At 42.7% G+C, this 24,075-nt stretch overlaps 1 protein-coding gene across 1 annotated transcript in view; it reads left to right on the top strand.

Annotated features, from left to right (window-relative positions):
• Nucleotides 1-468: 468 nt before the first annotated feature.
• The window catches only part of cd2ap (CD2-associated protein), a 44,517-nt gene continuing 20,910 nt past the window's right edge, over nt 469-24,075 (top strand). The window contains exons 1-3 of the mRNA XM_083563053.1: nt 469-797; nt 13,361-13,521; nt 21,251-21,455. Coding sequence (XP_083419179.1) covers nt 794-797; nt 13,361-13,521; nt 21,251-21,455 — 370 coding nt within the window. The 5' untranslated portion in view covers nt 469-793. The remainder of the gene's footprint in view (nt 798-13,360; nt 13,522-21,250; nt 21,456-24,075) is intronic.

Here is a 24,075-nt window from a genome sequence, read left to right as displayed (position 1 = left end):
TCTATCTATCTATCTATCTATCTATCTATCTATCTTTCTATGGGCTTGTGTGTGTGTGTGTGTGTGTGTGTGTGTGTGTGTGTGTGTGTGTGTGCGCGTGTGTCTATGACAGTGTCCCTTTATCTCTTTGTCTATCTGTTTGTCTATCTAAGTTATTATTGTAATGTTTTCTACTGTATGATTAACTTGTTAATTAATCATGTTTCAGTGCAAATTTATTACAAATTTATTAATGGGAAATTAGTAAACAATCTTTTAACAATTATTTATATGGTTGCATGCATTTATATAATACCACATATTTTTTTTGTTGTCAATTTTTGTTTTTACAATTCAGCGTGTGTGTGTGTGTGTGTGTGTGTGTGTGTGTGTGTGTCAGTCAGTCTCAGTCTCGCGCGATTCCAAAATATCGCGAAGTTTTCTTGCTGTTGTGGCACACACTCACACTCACACACTCTCTCTCTCAAACACACACACACACACACACACACACACTCACTAGTTTCAGGGAAATCCAAGAAAGGTGGAGACTTCGGGATAACTTCCTGCAACTGTAACACGTAAAGCTGAGAGACGCGGGGACTCGGGCTCGGAAAACCGCCGCCAAGTCGACGTGAAGGCGCACAAACCGAATGGATTTATTGGATGATTAGTACATTATAATAATAGAATAATAAAAATAATTGTAAAAGGTTCACGGCATACAGCTGAGCTAAGACACACAAACCGCTAGCATCCGAGTGACTAGCTAACGTCGGCTAGAGGACGTGAAGGCGCAGTACAGGAGGGCAGCATGGGTGAGTCAGTGAGAGGGGCTCCGAGCTCCAGGCTCGGCCGTGTGTGTGTGTGTGTGTGTGTGTGTGTGTGTGTGTGTGTGTGTGTGTGTGTGTGTGTGTGTGTGTGTGTTACAAGTTTATAGTGACTGAGCTCCTTCACGCTGGATGGAATTTAGATCATTTGTACACGTCACTGTATTTTCCTCCTTTTCCTCCTTTTCCTCCTCTTCCTTTTCCTCCTCAACCTTCTCCTTTTCCTCACCCTCCTTTTCCTCCTCTCCCTTCTTCCTCCTCCTTTTCCATCTCTTCCTTCTTCCTCCAATTTTCTCCTGTTCCTTCTTTACCTCCACCTCTTGCTTTCCCCTCATCTTCCTTATTTCCCTCCTTTTCCACTTTCTTTCCTCCTTTTCTTCCCCCTCCTTTTCTTTATCGTCCCTTTCCTCCTTTTTCTCCTCCTTTTCCCCCTCATTTTTTTATCCTTTCCCCCTCCTATTCCTTCTCCTATACCTCTGCCTCCTTTTCATCCTCCTTTTCCTACACTTCCTCCTCTTCCTGCCTTTCTCCACCTTTTGCTCCTCCTGCGGTTTTTCCTTTTCCTCTGCATCTTTCTCTTCCTCTTTATTTTTTTATTTCTCATCTTCCTGCTCCTACTCTTTCTCTTCTTTTACACATTTAACAAAAAATGATCATTATAATGTTGGACAGTCTCAAAAATATTTCACATCACATGAAGTAGTGACCTCTCTCTCTCTCTCTCTCTCTGGCCACAAATGTCTGTCCTGTGTGTAATTCATGTAGAAATGTAGGCTAGGAGTAAACTGAAAGGCGAGGGGGGAATAAAAACCCTCCTGAGGTGACGTGCGGAGGAGGGCATGACTCACACGGGAACCCACGTGTTTGAATATAAAACTTATCCTAAGTATTTATTTTTTTGCAGTGATTTGTCTTTGTGTCCCTCCGGAAAAGCCAATGTTTGAGTTGATGGCGGTGCTTGGACCCCTAAACGTAACTTTAAATAAAAAAAAATCAAGTGTGGACGTTTTTTATGTTACCTGGTAGACGCCTGTAGTACGCATTGGAGATGATCCTCGGTAGGAAGGGTAAATTTGGGAAGTGCAAATGTTGTGGTGGCTCTGTAGGATGGCAGCGGAGGGAAAGTTTCATGCCGGGACACTGCAGCTTTCTGTTCGGGAAGGTCAGTGTTTGAGATATTAAAAAAAAAAACCCACATAGACAAGAGACCTAAGCTCAAGGTCAAACCAGGAATAGCAATAATGACAAACCAATAAACCGTATTTCTAGATGGGGATGGGTGTTCTGAAGACCCTTAAAGTGCAATTATGGTTCAGTTTTCATTCAGTTCCTGCATCTCGATTCTATACGAGAAGGCTGCCAAATATGCATTAAAACAGCTCAATTCTTTCTTCACGTATCTCAGCTTGTTAGGAAGCTGGAGGACAGGTTTAGCCATGATACATACCTATGGGACAGAGAGGGTTGGCTGTTCTGGGGCTCGAACCTTCCGATCACTAACTCAGAGCTAAAAGCATTGAGTCACCACTATACATGATTGCTTATGCTGTTGCGATAGAACTGCGGTTGATCAAGGATTTGCGTTTCGAAATCCAACTTCAACTCCGCTAGCTAAATTAGATTATGTCTAATATGTAAACTTTTTTTAAGGATGACTTCAAATTGAATTGGTTCTGTGGCTTTTCATTACCAAGAAAGTAGGAAAGGCCCAGTTTTTCTTGTTGCTAAAGTGTTTGCCTCAAATACCTTCTGACTGTACAATGACCAAGCCTGGATCTGAGCCAAACTGTACACGTTAATGGTATCAGTGACGAATACGTGCACATCCTAAAGCTGCTGATCCTAAACAGATCAGGAACCAGGAAGGAGCTGCTGAAGAAACTCAGACATTTGGACATTCCACATTCTCATCAGTTGATCTGCGGGTTGCATGGAAATCCTTTAATTCCCTGACTTGACTTGGTTGTAGGCGAACCTACTTATCTGGTTGAGAGTCAAGAAAAGATCTTCTCTTAATGCCTTCAACCATCACTCAGAGTTTTTACAGTGCGATGTAATTGTGTGAATTTTGTTCTTACGGTCACAGTTGGATAGATCTGTTTTTATTTTCATAGTCAAGGTTGTAGAGCTGCATTTTTTTTTCTCACTGTTGACTGAGAAATGTAAAATGAAGCTCTTTGGAGAAAGGTGTGTACTGCTTGTTGTTTCATTACCATTTCCACCATGCCTCACAAATACCATCCTTTCTTTTCATAGTTAAAAACAAAAGCTTAAACCATCTATCGTGTGCTAAAATTATTACTGCAGTAGCTTTTTTCTTTTTGCGAGAGCCACAAAGTTGTGGAGAAACTTTGAGTGTGGGTATTTTCTGACTTTTCCTCACCATGTGCAAATTATGGCTCATATAAAAAGCCATGCTGATTGGTGTGTGTGTGTGTGTGTGTGTGTGTGTGTTTGTGCACTCACTGAAAAAGGGAGGCCAGGTTTTATGTCTGGTGTAAAATGCTATGATAAGGTGAGGCTCTGAGCGGCCATGTTGATTTGATAGACTTAGACTTGAGGGGGAGGATTTTTTTTTGGTTGGTTTTTCCTCACATGGTCTCATATTAATATTCATCTCTTATACACTATAAGTAAGACCCAAGTATTGGGTCACTTGACCTTTCCTGCTGTATGTGGTTTTTTTCCAAACTGTTGCCACAAATCTGGAGGCACTCAATTCAAAAGCGTCTTTAGATGTGCTTTAATAACATTTTGCATTCACTTAAACTTGGAAACACAAACCTGTTCCAGCATGGCAATGCCCCTGTGCACAAAGTGAGCTGCTTAAAGATCTGGTTTACATGCTTTGGAGAGGAAGATCTTGAGTGGCCTGCTATAGAGCTCTGATCACATCCCTACTGAACACCTTTGGGATGAATTGGAACGCTGACTGCACCCCGGACCTCCTCACCTACATCAGTATCTGCCTTTCATAACACCCTTGTGGCTGATGAACACAAATATCCATAAGCACACTCCAAAATCTCATGGATCATCTTCCCAGAAGAGTGGAGGGAATCATAAGAGCAAATTTGGACAAAATTTGGAATGCAATGCTCACAAATCACATACCGTACTTATGACCAGGTGACCCAATATTTTTGCCAATATAGTGTATTTGTTATGCCTCACTTAAACCACAAACTACCCCTTTACCACCTCATACCACCCCCTCACCTCTACCTCACCTTTACCTTACATTACCACCTCACCTTTACCTTACACTATTCAATTCAAGTCATTTTTATTTGTACATTTATTGCAGATATACCCTGTTGTGGGGTAAAGTGATGGTGATCAGTAGCAAACTGTATTTCTGAGTCAGTGTAGCAGACTGTTGACATTAACTACAGTCCAAATCCATCCTCAAAGCTCCCGTTCTTACTCCGGAATTACATGAAACCACACAAGGCGTTGATGAGAAACCGTCCCAAGCTGCACAGAGTGGCCTTTAAACGAAGAGAACACTATCCAGAGGCTGGCCTGGACGAAGGCCTGGATCCACGGAGGGGAGAGGGGCAGGAACAGTGGTCACTGGAACCTCAGGAGCATGTTTAACAATGTTTAAGAGTTCAATGTTTGAGAGAGAGAGAAAGAGAGAAGAGGGGTGACAGGAAGAGAAGGATATGGATTAATTATGTGTCCTTGTTGTTGTATAAAAGTTAAGGAAACTGTGCAGTTGGTGACTCCGGCAAGACTCGCTATGGCAGCATAACTAAAAGGGAGAACCAGAAGGCAACACAGACATGAGGGATCTCTGGGATAAGAGACGAAACCTGACTGAATGTGTGAGAGTGAGGGGACCACCGCATACAAATTTCCCAGTTCACCAAACACTCTATATCCATGATCCCTCCAGATCTGCACCTTTACCTAAGAAAGAATCTACTGATAAAAGGCTTGACTAAATAAACACATTTTCAGCCTCGACTTGAACACTGAGACTGTGTCTGAGTCCCGAACACTGATTGGAAGGTTGTTCCATAACTGTGGGGTTTATAAGAGAAAGATCTGTCCCCTGCTGTAGTCTTCATTATTTGAGGTACCAACAAATAGCCTGCAACCTTTGATCTAAGTAGGCGTGGAGGATCATACTGGTACAGAAGTTCACTCAGATACTGCGGTGCGAGACCGTTAAGTGCTTTATACGTCAGTAGTAGTATTTTATAATCAATGTGAGATTTGATTGAGAGCAGTGTAGACTGATTAAATCAGGAGTGATTGGTCATATTTCCTAGATCTAGTGAGGACTCTTGCTGCTGCATTCTGAACTAACTGAAGCTTATTTATGCACTTACTCGCACACCCAGACAGTAAAGCGTTACAGTAGTCTAATCCAGATGTAACAAAAGCATGAACTAGAAGTTTTTCTGCATCCTGTAACGACATCGTATTTCCAATTTTAGCAATATTTTTAAGGTAAAAGAAGACGACCCTGGTAATATTATTCATGTGAGCCTCAAAGGAAAGACTAGGGTCTTTCACTACCCCTCACCTCCACCTCACCCCTACTTTACACTACCCCTCACCTCCACCTCACCTCTATCTTACACTACCCCTCACCTCCACCTCACCCCTACTTTACACTACCCCTCACCTCCACCTCACCCCTACTTTACACTACCCTTAACCTCCACCTCACCTCTATCTTACACTACCCCTCACCTCCACCTCACCCCTACTTTACACTACCCTTAACCTCCACCTCACCTCTATCTTACACTACCCCTCACCTCCACTTCACCCCTACTTTACACTACCCCTCACCTCTACTTTACTATACCCCTCACCTCTACCTTACACTACCCCTCACCTCCACATCACCTCTACCTTAAACTACCTCTCACCTTCTTCACCTTCACCTCACCTCTACCTTACACAACCCCTCACCTCCACATCACCTCTACCTTACACTACCCCTCTACCTCAACTCTACCTGACACTACCCCTCACCTCTACCTTACACTCCACCTCACCTCTACCTCACACTACCCCTCTACCTCACACTACCCCTTCACCTCCATTTCAACTTCACCTCATCACCTCCACCTCACGTTCCATTCCTTTTCTCCAAACCACAACCTTACTTTTTTTTGAGTATTCCTTATGTTCTACATCATGTCTGTGACATCATTCAAAAAAGGCAGCATTTTCCGAGGCCTTTGAGCTACTCTGCTCTTAGCTAATTTTCTCTCTCTGTTTTGGTGTTGGTAAAGAAATTCATTCAGGTCCTGCATGTGGTCTTTGCCCTGGCTTGCTTTCTTCATCAGCACTCTCACCTCTGTGTGATCTAATCAGGAGAATTCATCCCCAGAGGAATATTGGCATTAGAGACGTCCGATCACACCTTGTATGCTGGAGTTCAGGAGCACTAGCTAACCTGTAGTTACCCCACTGTTTCCTGCATTAGCTTTAAATATGCTACTCAATACACTCACCTAGGATTTATTTCTAGGAGATGATAATTCTATCATTACAGTGTATTAAAGCTGCTCTGGCAGCTTGTGATGGGCCAAAACCTTAGTAAGACACGTCATGCGACATATAAATCTACAGACATGGCAAAGTAAACCCTCGTAAGCAGAAGCACTCAATTTTAGAAAGGAAAGCAGCCCACATTGAGGCATAATCCACACATAAAGGGGGGGAAAAAACCACTGAAATGTCTGGAAACGTTGGGTTCTCATGTGACGCTAGAATCAGAACGCTACTCAAACCTGCTGTGCGAGATTTCTCACAACAGGTCCCACGAATGAATTGTCTACTGTGGGCCAATCACCTGATCTGAGGAGAAAACTTCTGGTTCCACTTGTACGTTAGGTGGTGACTAAGTTGATACGGTCCCAGTAATTCTCCTTATCTGATTGAACAAATAAAGCCGAGCTCGCCTTCCCCTACACCTGATTTGCATCACAGTAAGCTGTGATCATCTATGAGGCACTTGAATTTGTATTGTTACAGCTGAGGGCAGGAAGTCGACCTATTCAACCCCCCCCTTCTTTACACGTTGATGGAATCTGAAAAATGTTGGCTGCCTCTCCCTGTGTCCTGCGCCTCACCTGTGCATTACCATTGGTAATTTACAGGGCAATTTTGCCACATTCTGTCTCAAACAGCATCCGACTATGCTTCTGGGTTTTTTTTTTTTTTTTTTGGTCTTATTGTCAGGTACTGGTGGTGGTGATAGAATGTCTCCCAGCTGACCACAACAGCGCTCTGGTGGACAAAAAAAGGAGCTTTGCTGCTTAGTGTGTGGCGCAATAGTTTATTTATAGCCAGTCCACAGGTGTGGTTTGGAAGCTACCTTGTGATTAGCCCCACCCTGGGCAGAACTACACTCGACACTTTTTGAATTGCCTCAGACTTTCGACGCTTGTGTGATCATTCCGCGGGATATAGCTGTAGCGCTAACACAGCTCTCTATAGGGTTTTTAGGACGCAGTGACTCGACACTTTTTCCCCAAGTTTCACCCAGTGCTCACTGGTGTGTGTTTCTATGTGTGTGTATATAAACACACACACACACACACACACACACACACACACACACACACACACACACGTGTTGTAGTCATTAGGGGGAACAGGTTTGTGTGTGTGTGTGTGTGTGTGTGTGTGTGTGTGTGTGTGTGTGTGTGTGTGAGACGCCTGTGTGCTCAACCTGCATGCGTATAATACACACAGTATTATGCTGCACCACGTAGTCAGAACTTTCCGGAGGTATGATACAGTGGCGATGAAACTGCACTCGTGTACACTGGATTTGCGCATACATTCTGTACTGTAATGTGAACAAAAAAAGGAATAGCAATATATTTTATCTTCCCAAAAGGTCTCAGTAACACAAATATTTTTGATAATGAATAATAATCCCAAATGACTGCTTCAGGGACAGCAGGACGTACAGTGTATCACCAAGAGTTTGTGGACACCTGGTCATAAGTATGTGCTTTTTGAGCATCCTATTCCACATTTAGTCCCTATTTGCTCTTATAATCCCCTCCACTATTATGGGGAGATGTTCTACTAGATTTTGGTTTTAACCTTAGGTTAGTAAAGTCAGGTACCGATGTAGGTGAGGAGGCCTGTGGTCCGTGTTTACATTCATCCCGAAGGGGTTCAGTATGGTTGAGTTCAGAGCTTCCTAGCAGAACTTCCACTACACCCCATGTAAAGCAGATCTTCATGGAGTTTGCTTTGTGCACAGGGGCATTGTCATTTCGGAACAGGTTTGAGTCTTCTAGTTCAAGTGAAGGAAAAATTTAATGCTACTTCATCCAAAGACACCACAAAGATAAAACTGTGTGCCTTCAGCTTTGCGATAACAGTTTGGGAAAGAACAACATATGGCTGGGAAAGTCAGGTGTCCCAATACTTTTGTCCATATAGTGTAGGTGGTGTTTCTACAGGCCCCTCATTTATATTCGGTTGGCATATTTCTTGCGTCGATATTCTCTCTCTCCCTCCCCCTCTCCCCCCCCCCCCCTCTCTCTCTCTCTCTCTCTCTCTCTCTCTCTACTCAATCTCTCTCTCTCTCTCTACTCAATACGGCTCTCTTTTTCTCTCTCTCTCTTCTCAATACGTCTCTCTCTTCTCAACAATTCTCTCTCTCTTTGTGTGTCTCTCTCCTTATGTCTCTCTCTCTCTCTCTCTCTGATTTGTCTATCTCTGATGTGTCTAACTCTCTCCTCAACACATCTCTCTCTCTGATGTGTCCCTCTTTTCCGGGGTTTTAACTTTCATTAAGTTCCCTCTTTTTGTATTTGTGTGTCTGACACATCTCTCTCTAATAGGTCTCTCCATGATGGTTCCTCTCTGTCTGATCTCTCTCTGCCACCTCTCTCTGAGGCGTCTCTTTGCCCTCCTTTTAATTGCATAAATTTTTTATCCTGTCTCTCTGCCTTCTCTATCTGCTGCTTTTCTCTCCCTTGTATCTCTGTAACATATCTCTCTTTTGTGTCTCTCGACTGTGTCTCTCTGACATGTTTTTCTGCCTCTGCTTTCTGATTCGTCTCTCTGTCAGGCATCAGGTTGCTAGGCTAATCCCAACACTCGTAATAAAAACGCGATAAAAAAGCGGTTTGTGTACTGCAAAAAAAATGCTGGATTGTGAGTGTGTAGAGGAGTGTAAAAGGATTCTGTAGTGTAGTTCCTAATGTTATTTGTTATTTAGTACAAAACTGAGAGCAAAGACACTTTATTCATGGAACAATAAGAGCTAAACTGGGGAAGGACAGCAAGGTAATGTCTGCTAGCAAGCACTCTTCCTCATACATAGAGCTAACTGTAAGATTGCTAGTAAGGTGGCCAACACATTTATATCGCAGTCAGACTGCAGAAATGGTGTAACATGATTCTCTCTCTCTCTCTCTCTCTCTCTCTCTCTCTCTCTCTCTCTCTCTCTCTCTCTCTCTCTCTCTCTCTCTCTGTTATGTGTGAAGAGGGTAAAGATTTGATTGGCTGAAGATGAAGTAGTTTGAATGGCATTTGTGATTCGGAGCTCGAAAGGACAGTCTAACAAACCACACACAAATACAAGGGTCCAGCATATGCAGGCACAGCTGTGTGTGTGTCTGTGTGTCTGCATGCGCGCATATGTGTATTGGTTATTAAATTTTCAGCTGATAACAGCAGTCAGTATTCTGTAAATGCACTAATAAATGTTTAAATGTGAGTTTGAAGCTTGTATGATAATGCAAATAACTGCTCTTTACAACCATGGTGAGCTGAATTTCACACATTAGCCCCTTGAAGTAGTATTATAAAAAAAGAGGGATTGATCTGTATCAAATGAGGAGAGTGATCTGTACGGAGGAGAGTGATCTGTACGGAGGAGAGTGAGCTGTACGGAGGAGAGTGAGCTGTACGGAGGAGAGTGAGCTGTACGGAGGAGAGTGAGCTGTACGGAGGAGAGTGAGCTGTACGGAGGAGAGTGAGCTGTACGGAGGAGAGTGAGCTGTACGGAGGAGAGTGAGCTGTACGGAGGAGAGTGAGCGAGGAGAGTGAGCTGTACGGAGGAAAGTGATCTATATGGAGGAGATTGTTATGGGGGAGAGTGATCTGTACGGAGGAGAGTGATCTGTACGGAGGAGAGTGATCTATATGGAGATAAGTGATCTATATGGAGGAGATTGGTATGGGGGAGAGTGATCTGTATGGAGGAGAGTGATCTATATGGAGGAGATTGGTATGGGGGAGAGTGATCTGTATGGATGAGAGTGATCTATATGGAGATAAGTGATCTATATGGAGGAGATTGGTATGGGGGAGAGTGATCTGTATGGAGGAAAGTGATCTATATGGAGATAAGTGATCTATATGGAGGAGATTGGCATGGGGGAGAGTGATCTGTATGGAGGAAAGTGATCTATATGGAGATAAGTGATCTATATGGAGGAGATTGGCATGGGGGAGAGTGATCTGTATGGAGGAAAGTGATCTATATGGAGATAAGTGATCTATATGGAGGAGATTGGCATGGGGGAGAGTGATCTGTATGGAGGAAAGTGATTTATATGGAGATAAGTGATCTATATGGAGGAGATTGGTATGGGGGAGAGTGATCTGTATGGAGGAAAGTGATCTATATGGAGATAAGTGATCTATATGGAGGAGATTGGCATGGGGGAGAGTGATCTGTATGGAGGAAAGTGATCTATATGGAGATAAGTGATCTATATGGAGGAGATTGGCATGGGGGAGAGTGATCTGTATGGAGGAAAGTGATCTATATGGAGATAAGTGATCTATATGGAGGAGATTGGTATGGGGGAGAGTGATCTGTATGGAGGAAAGTGATCTATATGGAGATAAGTGATCTATATGGAGGAGATTGGTATGGGGAGAGTGATCTGTATGGAGGAAAGTGATCTATATGGAGATAAGTGATCTATATGGAGGAGATTGGTATGGGGGAGAGTGATCTGTATGGAGGAAAGTGATCTATATGGAGATAAGTGATCTATATGGAGGAGATTGGTATGGGGGAGAGTGATCTATATGGAGATAAGTGATCTATATGGAGGAGATTGGCATGGGGGAGAGTGATCTGTATGGAGGAAAGTGATCTATATGGAGGAGATTGGTATGGGGGAGAGTGATCTGTATGGAGGAAAGTGATCTATATGGAGATAAGTGATCTATATGGAGGAGATTGGTATGGGGGAGAGTGATCTGTATGGAGGAAAGTGATCTATATGGAGATAAGTGATCTATATGGAGGAGATTGGCATGGGGGAGAGTGATCTGTATGGAGGAAAGTGATCTATATGGAGATAAGTGATCTATATGGAGGAGATTGGTATGGGGGAGAGTGATCTGTATGGAGGAAAGTGATCTATATGGAGATAAGTGATCTATATGGAGGAGATTGGTATGGGGGAGAGTGATCTGTATGGAGATAAGTGATCTATATGGAGATAAGTGATCTATATGGAGGAGATTGGTATGGGGGAGAGTGATCTGTATGGAGGAAAGTGATCTATATGGAGATAAGTGATCTATATGGAGGAGATTGGCATGGGGGAGAGTGATCTGTATGGAGGAAAGTGATCTATATGGAGATAAGTGATCTATATGGAGGAGATTGGTGTGGGGGAGAGTGATCTGTATAGAGGAAAGTGATCTATATGGAGATAAGTGATCTATATGGAGGAGATTGGTATGGGGGAGAGTGATCTGTATGGAGGAAAGTGATCTATATGGAGATAAGTGATCTATATGGAGGAGATTGGTATGGGGGAGAGTGATCTGTATGGAGGAAAGTGATCTATATGGAGGAGATTGGCATGGGGGAGAGTGATCTGTATGGAGGAAAGTGATCTATATGGAGATAAGTGATCTATATGGAGGAGATTGGTATGGGGGAGAGTGATCTGTATGGAGGAAAGTGATCTATATGGAGATAAGTGATCTATATGGAGGAGATTGGTATGGGGGAGAGTGATCTGTATGGAGGAAAGTGATCTATATGGAGATAAGTGATCTATATGGAGGAGATTGGTGTGGGGGAGAGTGATCTGTATAGAGGAAAGTGATCTATATGGAGATAAGTGATCTATATGGAGGAGATTGGTATGGGGGAGAGTGATCTGTATGGAGGAAAGTGATCTATATGGAGATAAGTGATCTATATGGAGGAGATTGGTATGGGGGAGAGTGATCTGTATGGAGGAAAGTGATCTATATGGAGGAGATTGGCATGGGGGAGAGTGATCTGTATGGAGGAAAGTGATCTATATGGAGATAAGTGATCTATATGGAGGAGATTGGTATGGGGGAGAGTGATCTGTATGGAGGAAAGTGATCTATATGGAGATAAGTGATCTATATGGAGGAGATTGGTATGGGGGAGAGTGATCTGTATGGAGATAAGTGATCTATATGGAGATAAGTGATCTATATGGAGGAGATTGGTATGGGGGAGAGTGATCTGTATGGAGGAAAGTGATCTATATGGAGATAAGTGATCTATATGGAGGAGATTGGCATGGGGGAGAGTGATCTGTATGGAGGAAAGTGATCTATATGGAGATAAGTGATCTATATGGAGGAGATTGGTATGGGGGAGAGTGATCTGTATGGAGGAAAGTGATCTATATGGAGGAGATTGGTATGGGGGAGAGTGATCTGTATGGAGGAAAGTGATCTATATGGAGATAAGTGATCTATATGGAGGAGATTGGTATGGGGGAGAGTGATCTGTATGGAGGAAAGTGATCTATATGGAGATAAGTGATCTATATGGAGGAGATTGGTGTGGGGGAGAGTGATCTGTATGGAGGAAAGTGATCTATATGGAGATAAGTGATCTATATGGAGGAGATTGGTATGGGGGAGAGTGATCTGTATGGAGGAAAGTGATCTATATGGAGATAAGTGATCTATATGGAGGAGATTGGTATGGGGGAGAGTGATCTGTATGGAGGAAAGTGATCTAGTACGTTCTAGTAAGTTATGCTTTAAAAAAAAAAAAAAAAAAAAAACTTACTTTAGTAGTAAGTACATAGTTAATCACTAAAGTTTCCAGTGAGGTTGAAGCTACAGCAGGTTGCAGGTGGACAGAGACGGCCCGGACTAAAACAGAAACATGACTCACATATCTACCTCTTCCTCATTCCTTCTTTCTTTACTTAGCAGATAAGACTTCCATGAGAGTTTAAAAAAGGCGGCTCCAGCTAAGAGTTTGTGTTTACATTAATAGCACAGTGTGTCATGCAGAGTACCACGCTAACAGGTTTTCAGTTCACTGTATGCTCTACCTTATTGTTTGTTTTGACTGAAAATAAAAAAAAATAAAAAGTACCAAAAGGTTGATCATATTGATGGACAAGGACTTGAAAGGAAACTAAGTCTTTTCTCTTGCACAACAGATTCCTGAATCCAGTTTAGAAGGAACCTTTTTTTTTAACATGAAACCAACATGTAGCTAAACAAAGTCTTTGTCTCTCTCTCTCTCTCTCTCTCTCTCTCTCTCTCTCTCTCTCTCTCTCTCTCTCCATTCTCTGTAGTTGAAGTGGTGGTGGAGTTCGAGTATGAAGCAGTACACCAAGATGAACTGACCCTTCGACTAGGCGATGTAATCAAGAACGTGCGGCGAATAGAGGAAGAAGGATGGATGGAAGGTGACCTAAATGGACGAAGAGGCCTTTTCCCAGACAACTTCGTCAAGGTGAGGAGTGTAGCAAAATCTGCTTCATTGAGTTTCCAGGGCCGGACAGTAATTTCTTCATATCACCTTCCCAATCCTAAAAAAGAAATCCTGATACAGTGTTATACCAGAGCCTGGGAAAACTGAAATGCTAGCATGCTAATTAGCAAGCTATGCACCAGAAAGATGTAATTCATCCTCAGGTTCTTTTTGCATTCTGTCTTTTGGTAATAGAACCGTGATGCAGTGTTCCAGAGATGTTCTAACTTAAGCAAACCGCTTTTCTTTTAAACGCTGTATACTTTGTTTCGTTCCCTTCTGCCTTTACTGTATTTGTAGTGGTCCGTTGATGTGTTACAATGTTGATGTATTTTTTTTTTTTAGAAAAATTGTTACAGAGCTTAAACTCAGAGTTTTATCTCTATTGTCTGACCCTGATGACAGATTTTCGCAGTCCTTGGTCGCTTATCTCCAGACCACTCATCTCCGTATCTAGTATCATGTCATATTCAGTACAAAACAGCACGATTATGAGTACATGATTTGCATTGTATACATAAATTACACAGTATAACACAACACACAGCTATAACACCTCTACTGGCACTGCTAGAATGTTCAAAATGTTATCACACACAAGTCACAACGTTTAGGGAAAAAAGGTTAACTACCACAAACAGCCTGTCAATAGGTACATTTGAGTGCAAACTTTGTTAGATCGCGAGATATAAACTAAAAGATAGCTATATAAATATATAGAAACATGAATGGTTCTCCACGGACCATTATTACTGACGCACCACCCGCTAAAACCCCGGTGCGCTCTGGACATGTAACTACAGAAGACGCTGCAGAATGAAAAAAACGAGAACGGAATGGAGAAAACAGGGATGGGTAAGGAGAACATTCAGGCCAAAGAAAACAGCAGAAAGTTTCCAAAGTTTGGGATCATTTCAAATTAAAACATGAAGAAAACACCGTACTGGTCACCGTTTTTGGAGTAATCTGAAATAGATAAAAAAAAATGGTATTTGTTTTTTTAAATGTATATATTTGTATTTACATTTTGATGTAACGGCAATTAAATGCAAAACTGAATTTAGTTTTCACACTTTTGTGCAATTTCAGCAATAAGCATACGGACTGAAATCTTTGTTCTGTATTGTTTATAGATTTATAATAAACTTGAAATCTGGAGCAGTAGAAAATGCTCATGTGGCCTGGTTAAACCATGTTTACCCTGTTCTAGAATGATGGGCACATCAGGGTAAGAAGAGAGGCAGATAAAGTGATGCACCATTCATTCCTAGTGCCCAAAATACATCATGTGGGGACAGTGTTATGATCTGGGGCTGCTTCAGTTGGTCAGGTCTAGAATCAACAATGTTACGTGCTCGGTAAATGAGGTCAACTGAAAGTACAAACTGAAGGATATTGCCGTCTTCCTTTACACTTTGTTTTTCTTTGAATCTTTCTGGTTTGGGTTTATTTGGTCAGGCCATGCTATCAGGATCGAAGATGGAACAATGTTTATTGGTTGGAGAGGTTAAAAAAAAAAAAAGCATTGCCTGAACATGTTTCACAGGCGGTGAGATGTGTAGCTTCCTGTTTGTGTAATGAGTGTCATTTTATTTATCTTTTTTCGTAAGTTTATTCGTAATGCAATGTTCTGTTATTACCATAATTTATGCAGATATGGAAAGTGCCCGTGCACTTGAGTGTCGCTTATTGTCCTACAATTCTGCCTAACACACCATTCAGGACATTTAGATGCCCTTCAGAGAAAGCCATATTGTTGTGTTCTACATGTGCTGCATGGGCAGCAGGGCAAATATTTGAATATTACTGGATTAATGATTTGAAAAATAGATTCTCTATGGGGTTCAGGTCTGGGGAGTTTTCTGGCCAGTCACCACACCAACACCATGGTCATTTAACCAACTTGCTTTTGGCAGTGTGGGCAGGTGCCAAATCCTGCTGGAAAATGAAATCAGCATCTCCATAAAGCTGATCAGCAGAGGGAAGCATGAAGTGCTCTAAAACTTCCTGGTAGACAGTAAGACCAACACCAGCAGCTGACATGACTCCCCAAACCACCACTGACTGTGCAAACTTTACACTAGACTTCAAGCACCTTGGATTCAGTGCCTCTCCTCTCTTCTTCCAGACTCTGGGACCTTGATTTCCAAATGAAATGCAAAATTTACTTCTCTTTCATCTGAAAAGACAACTTTGGCCCACTGAGCAACAGTCCAGTCCTTTTTGTCCTTTGCCCAGGTAAGACACCTCTAATGTTGTCTCTGGTTCAGGAGTTGCTCGACAAAAGGAATGCGTCAGTTGTAACCCATGGATACGTCTGTGTGTGGAGGCTTATGAAGCACTGACTCCAGCTGCAGTCCCCTCTTTCTGAATCTCCCCATATTCTTTTTCTACCACATTATTTCCAATAATGTGCTTGGATACAGCACTCTGTGAACAGCAGCTTCTTTAGCGATGACCTTTTGTGTCTCACCCTCCATGTGCAGGGTGTCAATGATCATCTTCTGGACAACTGTCAGTAGAGCAGTAGTAGAGGATAGAGGGGTCAGTAGAGCAGTAGTAAAGGATGGAGGGGTCAGTAGTCCAGCAGTAGTAGAGGATGGAAAGATCTTTGGTGCAGTGCTAGGAGATGGCAGGATCAGTGGACCAGAAGAGCAGTGGTATAGGATGAAGAGATTAGAAGAGCAGTGGTAGAGGATGGAGGGATCAGAAAAGCAGTGGTAGAGGATGGAGGCATCAGTGGAGCAGTGATGGAGGATGGAAAGATCAATGGAACAGTGATTAAGAATGGAGGGCTCACTGGAGCAGTGGTAGAGGATGGAGGGATCAGTAGAGAAACGAGGGAATAAAGTCACTGTTACATAAGTTTGTTGCAGATAAACAAAAGGAACATGCATGTGTCTCTCAAAAAAACATCTATGACCAGGTGTTTCTTTCCTTTGGACATGTTTGAGGATCATTCAATCACATGGCAAGTTTCTGTTTTCTCTGAGTGATTGGACTGTCCGCCATCCAAACCCCCGTGCATGAGCTATGATTATAGCAACATTATAGCAGTGAGCTCAGTAAACTAACCCTGCTGTTGATGTTCAAGCTGGGGCTGTTGTTCACACTGTGATAATCATGCACACCGTCTGCACTAATTTACTTTACAGAAACAGCCCTGTATTTGTTTGGGTTTTGGCTGAAAGAGCGTGTGTAGAACTGTTAACAAATTAGTTTGCACATTTTTGTGTAAGTGTGCTAAAGTTTGCATATGTGTTTTACGAATGCAAAAACTCTAGTAAACAAGGGCAGGTAGTGTTTGTAGTGCTGTTTGCATCCAAAGTACATTTAAGGTTCTTGGATATACACTAGGGAATATGCACATCCATAACTGAGGCTGATGCGATTTGCATCTCGATGCATAACCGATACGATACTTTAAAGATACATATGAAGCGGCTACCGATGTGATGCGATACGATTCACACCTATTACAATGCAGTGTGATCCGATTTCAAGTCGATTTGACACAATGCTATTCATTGCAATATGATGCTCTGCAATTCAATATGGTGCCTATGTAGTGTGTAAAAATATCCAATAAAACCAGACGTTCTTTTCCTGTTGTGTCTCCAGGAAGATGCAGCTCTACCTCTGCCATGTTAATCTGTATTCTATGTGACTCTCAGGACACGCCTCGGTCTCTGTAGTGTTGTGATACGTCATATTCACGTAGCAGCAGCGGTGCTGAGAGAACGTGCTCAAAAAACAGATTAGTGACGAGAACTCCATCTACATGTCATAATATTGGTCACTTTCTGTATAATAAATGTATAGTGCATCCACTAATAATTATATCGAAATAAGTTGGATTCACCGATGTGAATCGATAAATCATACCATCCCTACTATTTACTCTGTGTGGGCGGGTGGGGGGAGTATTGGAACACTTGACTTTTCCACTTATAAATATTCTTCCCCAAACTGTTACCACAAAGTTTGAGGAACACAAAATACATTTTATATATTTTATATATTTTATATATATATATTTTAATTTATATATAGGTAGTCGTTGACTTATGACCACAATTGGGACCGACAAATCGGTCGTAACACGATTTGGTTTTAAGTAGAGTACGCTATATGTACAGTACTGTGAAATGATGCCGGAAGCTGGTAAAAAAAAATTACGTACGCCGTGGCTAGCTATTGTGGTCGTAAAGTCAAATGGTCGTAAGTTGCATAGGTTGTAAGTCGACGACTACCTGTGTGTGTGTGTGTGTGTGTGTGTGTGTGTGTGTGTATATATGTGTATATATATATATATATATATATATATATATATATATATATATATATATATATATATATATATATATATATATATATATATATATATATAATGTGTGTGTGTGTGTGTGTGTGTATATATATATATATGTATATATATATATGTATATATATATATATATATATATATATATATATATATATATATATATATATATATATATATATATATATATATATATATAATGTGTGTGTATGTATATATATATATATATATATATATATATAAAATATATAAAAACACAATTCATGGTTTGATGAGTACTTAAGTTTTTGAGTCATGTTTCGGTTCAATTTTGGTACATTACAGGTGCATCTCAATAAATTAGAATATAATTAAAAAAATTGGTTTATTTTAGTAATTCAATACAAAAAGTGAAACTCATTATATAGATTCATCACACACAGAATGATATATTTCAAGTGTTTTCTTTTTTTTCATTTTGATTATTTTTGTTCCCATTTAATAAAAACCCACAAATTTACTCTCTCAATACATTAAAATACTTCATAAGACCAATAAAAAAAAAACAATTAGTGAATTGTTGGCCTTCTGGAAAGTATGTTAATTTACTGTGTATGTACTCAATACTTGGTCGGGGCTCCTTTTGCTTGAATTCATTCCCCCATATCGGTGTGGCATGGAGGTGATCAGTCTGTGGCACTGCTGAGGTGGTATGAAAGCCCAGGTTTCTTTGACAGTGGCCTTCAGCTCATTTGCATTTTTTTGGTCTCTTGTTTCTCATTTCCTCTTGACAATAAGCCGTAGATTCTCAATGGGGTTCAGGTTTGGGGAGTTTTCTGGCCAGTCTCCACACCAACACCATGGTCATTTAACCAACTTTTGGTGCTTTTGGCAGTGTGGGCAGGTGCCAAATCCTGCTGGAAAATGAAATCAGCATCTCCATAAAGCTGGTCAGCAGAGGGAAGCATGAAGTGCTCTAAAACTTCCTGGTAGATGGCTGTGCTGACCTTAAACTTGATAAAACACAGTGGACCAACACCAGCAGCTGACACGACCTCCCAAACCACCACTGACTGTGCAAACTTTACACTAGACTTCAAGCACCTTGGATTCAGTGCCTCTCCTCTCTTCTTCCAGACTCTGGGACCTTGATTTCCAAATGAAATGCAAAATTTACTTCTCTTTCATCTGAAAAGATGACTTTGGCCCACTGAGCAACAGTCCAGTCCTTTTTGTCCTTTGCCCAGGTAAGACACCTCTGACATTGTCTCTGGTTCAGGAGTGGACACAAGGAATTCGTCAGTTGTAGCCCATGGATACGTCTGTGTGTGGAGGCTTATGAAGCACTGACTCCAGATCCCAAAATTCTTGAATGGGCTTCGTTTCTTTTTCTTCCACATTCTTTTCATCAATGTGCTTGGATACAGCATTTTGTGAACAGCAGCTTCTTTAGCGAAGACCTTTTGTGCCTCACCCTCCATGTGCAAGGTGTCAATGATCATCTTCTGTACAACTGTCAAGTCAGTAGTCTTCCCCCATGATTGTGTAGCTTGAACCAGATTGAGACACCATTTAAAGGCTCAGGAAACCTTTGCATGTGTTTGGATTTAAATAGCTGATTATAGTGTGACACCACGAGTCTCCAATATTGAACTTTTTTTTTTACAATATTCTCATTTTCTGAGATACTCAATTTTGGGTTTTCATTAGCTGTAAGCCAAAATTAAAAGAAATAAACACTTGAAATATATCAGTCTGTGTGTGATAAATCTATGTAATATTAGTTTCACTTTTTGTATTGAATTACTAAAATAAATAAACTTTTAATGATATTCTAATTTATTGAGATGCACCTGTATGTGGAAAGAAATACAAAACACAAAATTGCTTGTCTTTTTTTTATTTTTTTTATTTTTTTTGTTTTATTTATTTAGGTTGTTTATCAACATTCATTGTTCTACTTATTTCAGTGTACCATATTTCCGGGACTATTAAGCGCACCCAAATATAAGCGCACCCAATTAATTTGACAAAGATTTTTATTTTGAACATAAATAAGCCGCACATGTCTACATTGAAACTAATGAACTTAGGCTTTAACGAAAGACAGTGTCTGTTACACGGCTTGTATCTAAACAGTAGCCTACCAAGAAAGTCATCGTTTAATGTCTTCCTCCTTCCTTTCACAACTACTTCTCTTGGTGAAGCTTTTCTCCGTGAAGTTTGTGAAACCGGGAAAAACCCGGAAAAATCCATAAATTAGCCGCTTCGTTGTTTAAGCCGCGGGATTTAAAGTGTGGGGAAAAAAGTTGCGGCTTATAGTCCGGAAAATACGGTACTTTAACAAATGTCTGCAATTAACAAATACGCAAGAAAGTGATCTATTTATTAATTCATTCCCTTCATCCTTCATTCATTCACTCACCTACTTGATATGTGGAATGGTAAGTAATTTCTCATTTTAAGATAAATTCTTGGAACTTGTACATAAAACGCGAGATTATTTTTATCACTAGACTGTCATAAAAACGTTGGCAAACAACAGGAAGTCATTGATTTTACGCGTGCGCAGAACAAAATCTGACTTAGCGGGAGGCGGAGACTAAACAAACTTGCGGTCCAACACTTTATATTTTCGTGAGGGAACTCAAATTTTAAATATTTTCCACATGTAAAACAAGAATTACATTCAGTACACATGTACACTGTACCAGAAGTCCTGTACTGAAACTGTTCGGAACAATATAAAAATTACAAACATGGTGTCTGAACACTTGATCTTGTCTGATCTTTTCTGCACGTACAGCATTTAAATGCATTTTAGTATATTGTTGTTTTCTGTGCCAAGTGCACACCTGCCTGAATTTTACTTTTTCTCTCATCATATCTACATCACTGTTTCTCTACTCTGAGTGTAAGATAATCGGTTGTTTTTCGACCAATTTAAAAGATACAGAGTGAAAGACAGTATCATGGCATATCGCTTGTGTACTGTTTTTAGGTCACAGGTGAGCGAGTTGATAAGCTGAGGTTTTTTTCCACAGTAAATGATTGTCTGCGCCGCCTCATGAACACTTCCTTTCGGTGCACCAGAGTGCCCTTTGCTCCCGGATGAAACCTGTGATTTTGGTCAACAGCTCCGAGTCAGGGTTTCGCACAGGATTGATGAACGCCAAGGCAAGATTTCATATTAGCAAGTAAAGAATGGGGCCTGTTGGAAAGACGTCAGATTTTAATGCTTTTTTTCAAATGGTTTGTTGAATGAATGTCTCTTATTCCCACACTTTCTGATTAGTCGGAGACACATGTTCATGTTCATGAGTCATAAGCAGATTCCAGTGTCATTATGCTGTTAACATGTGTCTGAACCATGTGTCTGAAAGACAGTGTCTTTCTCTGTGTGTTTAGGAGCTGAGAAAAGAACCGAAAGAGGAGGTGAAGGAAGCAAAGGAGGCGAAGGAAACGAAAGATGCGAAGGAAACGAAGGAGGTGAAGGAGAACGCACAGCCAATGAGAAGATCCTCAGGGAACGTGGCCAGTCTGGTGCAGAGAATCAGCACTTATGGCATTCCAGCAGGAGGTCTGGGCTACCAGCCTCGAGCATCCAAAAAGAGTGAGTCTTTCTTGCCATCTCTCTCGCTACGACTTCTCACTGTACATAGTCTGCATTCTGAAACAGAAAAGACACTTGCTTACACCTTTTTATTTATCAGTAAACGACACAGTTGCAGAAGTGCAGATTTCCTGAAACTGGACTTTCAACTGAGCTTGTTTTTATTTTTCCAGTATTTAGCTGCCCAGTTTCAGTGTGTCTGTATCCAGTGTCAACTCAGATTCTTAATCTGCGTTTGTTTTATTTCCTGACTTTCTCGCTCACAGTCTTCTTGTGACCAGTAGAGGACGTCCTCAGCTTACTGATTGAATCAGATTTTCTTTCAGACATATTCTGTAATAATCAGGTCATTGTTTGTGCACTAGCCCAGTTCTCTGTAACATCTGCTATAAAGCTACAGAACACACACCACACTCGCCTCATCAGGCAGTGCTCCCTGTGTTCACCATGTGTTCACCCTGCTCCCTGTGTTCACCATGTGTTCACCCTGCTCCCTGTGTTCACCATGTGTTCACCCTGCTCCCTGTGTTCACCATGTGTTCACTCTGCTCCCCGTGTTCACCATGTGTTCACCCTGCTCCATGTGTTTACCATGTGTTCACTCTGCTCCATGTGCTCACCATGTGTTCACCCTGCGCCCCCTGTGTTCACCCTGCGCCCCCTGTGTTTACCATGCTCCTCCTGTGTTTACCATGCTCCCTGTGTTCACCATGCTCCCTGTGTTCACCATGTGTTCACCCTGCTCCCTGTGTTCACCATGTGTTCACCCTGCTCCCTGTGTTCACCATGTGTTCACCCTGCTCCCTGTGTTCACCATGTGTTCACCCTGCTCCCTGTGTTCACCATGTGTTCACCCTGCTCCCTGTGTTCACCATGTGTTCACTCTGCTCCCCGTGTTCACCATGTGTTCACCCTGCTCCATGTGTTTACCATGTGTTCACTCTGCTCCATGTGCTCACCATGTGTTCACCCTGCGCCCCCTGTGTTCACCCTGCGCCCCCTGTGTTTACCATGCTCCTCCTGTGTTTACCATGCTCCCTGTGTTCACCATGTGTTCACCCTGCTCCCTGTGTTCACCCTGCTCCCTGTGTTCACCCTGCTCCCTGTGTTCACCCTGCTCCCTGTGTTCACCCTGCTCCCTGTGTTCACCATGTGTTCACCCTGCTCCCTGTGTTCACCATGTGTTCACCCTGCTCCCTGTGTTCACCCTGCTCCCTGTGTTCACCCTGCTCCCTGTGTTCACCCTGCTCCCTGTGTTCACCCTGCTCCCTGTGTTCACCCTGCTCCCTGTGTTCACCCTGCTCCCTGTGTTCACCCTGCTCCCTGTGTTCACCCTGCTCCCTGTGTTCACCCTGCTCCCTGTGTTCACCCTGCTCCCTGTGTTCACCCTGCTCCCTGTGTTCACCCTGCTCCCTGTGTTCACCCTGCTCCCTGTGTTCACCCTGCTCCCTGTGTTCACCATGTGTTCAAACTGCTCCCTGTGTTTACCCTGCTCCCTGTGTTCACCCTGCTCCCTGTGTTCACCATGTGTTCACCCTGCTCCCTGTGTTCACCCTGCTCCCTGTGTTCACCCTGCTCCCTGTGTTCACCCTGCTCCCTGTGTTTACCCTGCTCCCTGTGTTCACCCTGCTCCCTGTGTTCACCCTGCTCCCTGTGTTCACCCTGCTCCCTGTGTTCACCCTGCTCCCTGTGTTCACCCTGCTCCCTGTGTTCACCATGCTCCCTGTGTTCACCATGCTCCCTGTGTTCACCATGTGTTCACCCTGCTCCCTGTGTTCACCATGTGTTCACCATGTGTTCACCCTGCTCCCTGTGTTCACCATGTGTTCACCCCGCTCCCTGTGTTCACCCCGCTCCCTGTGTTCACCCCGCTCCCTGTGTTCACCCCGCTCCCTGTGTTCACCCTGTGTTCACCCCGCTCCCTGTGTTCACCCCGCTCCCTGTGTTCACCCCGCTCCCTGTGTTCACCCCGCTCCCTGTGTTCACCCCGCTCCCTGTGTTCACCATGTGTTCACCCTGCTCCCTGTGTTCACCCTGCTCCCTGTGTTCACCCTGCTCCCTGTGTTCACCCTGCTCCCTGTGTTCACCCTGCTCCCTGTGTTCACCATGCTCCCTGTGTTCACCATGTGTTCACCATGTGTTCACCCTGCTCCCTGTGTTCACCATGTGTTCACCATGTGTTCACCCTGCTCCCTGTGTTCACCATGTGTTCACCCTGCTCCCTGTGTTCACCCCACTCCCTGTGTTCACCATGCTCCCTGTGTTCACCATGTGTTCACCATGTGTTTACCCTGCTCCCTGTGTTCACCATGTGTTTACCCTGCTCCCTGTTTACCATGCTCCCTGTGTTCACCATGTGTTCACCCTGCTCCCTGTGTTCACCCTGCTCCCTGTGTTCACCATGTGTTCACCCTGCTCCCTGTGTTCACCCTGCTCCCTGTGTTCACCCTGCTCCCTGTGTTCACCCTGCTCCCTGTGTTCACCATGTGTTCACCCTGCTCCCTGTGTTCACCATGTGTTCACCCTGCTCCCTGTGTTCACCATGTGTTCACCCTGCTCCCTGTGTTCACCATGTGTTCACCCTGCTCCCTGTGTTCACCATGTGTTCACCCTGCTCCCT

Source organism: Silurus aristotelis (genome assembly GCF_946808225.1).
Source record: "Silurus aristotelis genome assembly, chromosome: 15".
Classification (NCBI taxonomy): domain Eukaryota; kingdom Metazoa; phylum Chordata; class Actinopteri; order Siluriformes; family Siluridae; genus Silurus; species Silurus aristotelis.
This window is presented reverse-complemented; position numbering and strand designations above follow the sequence as displayed.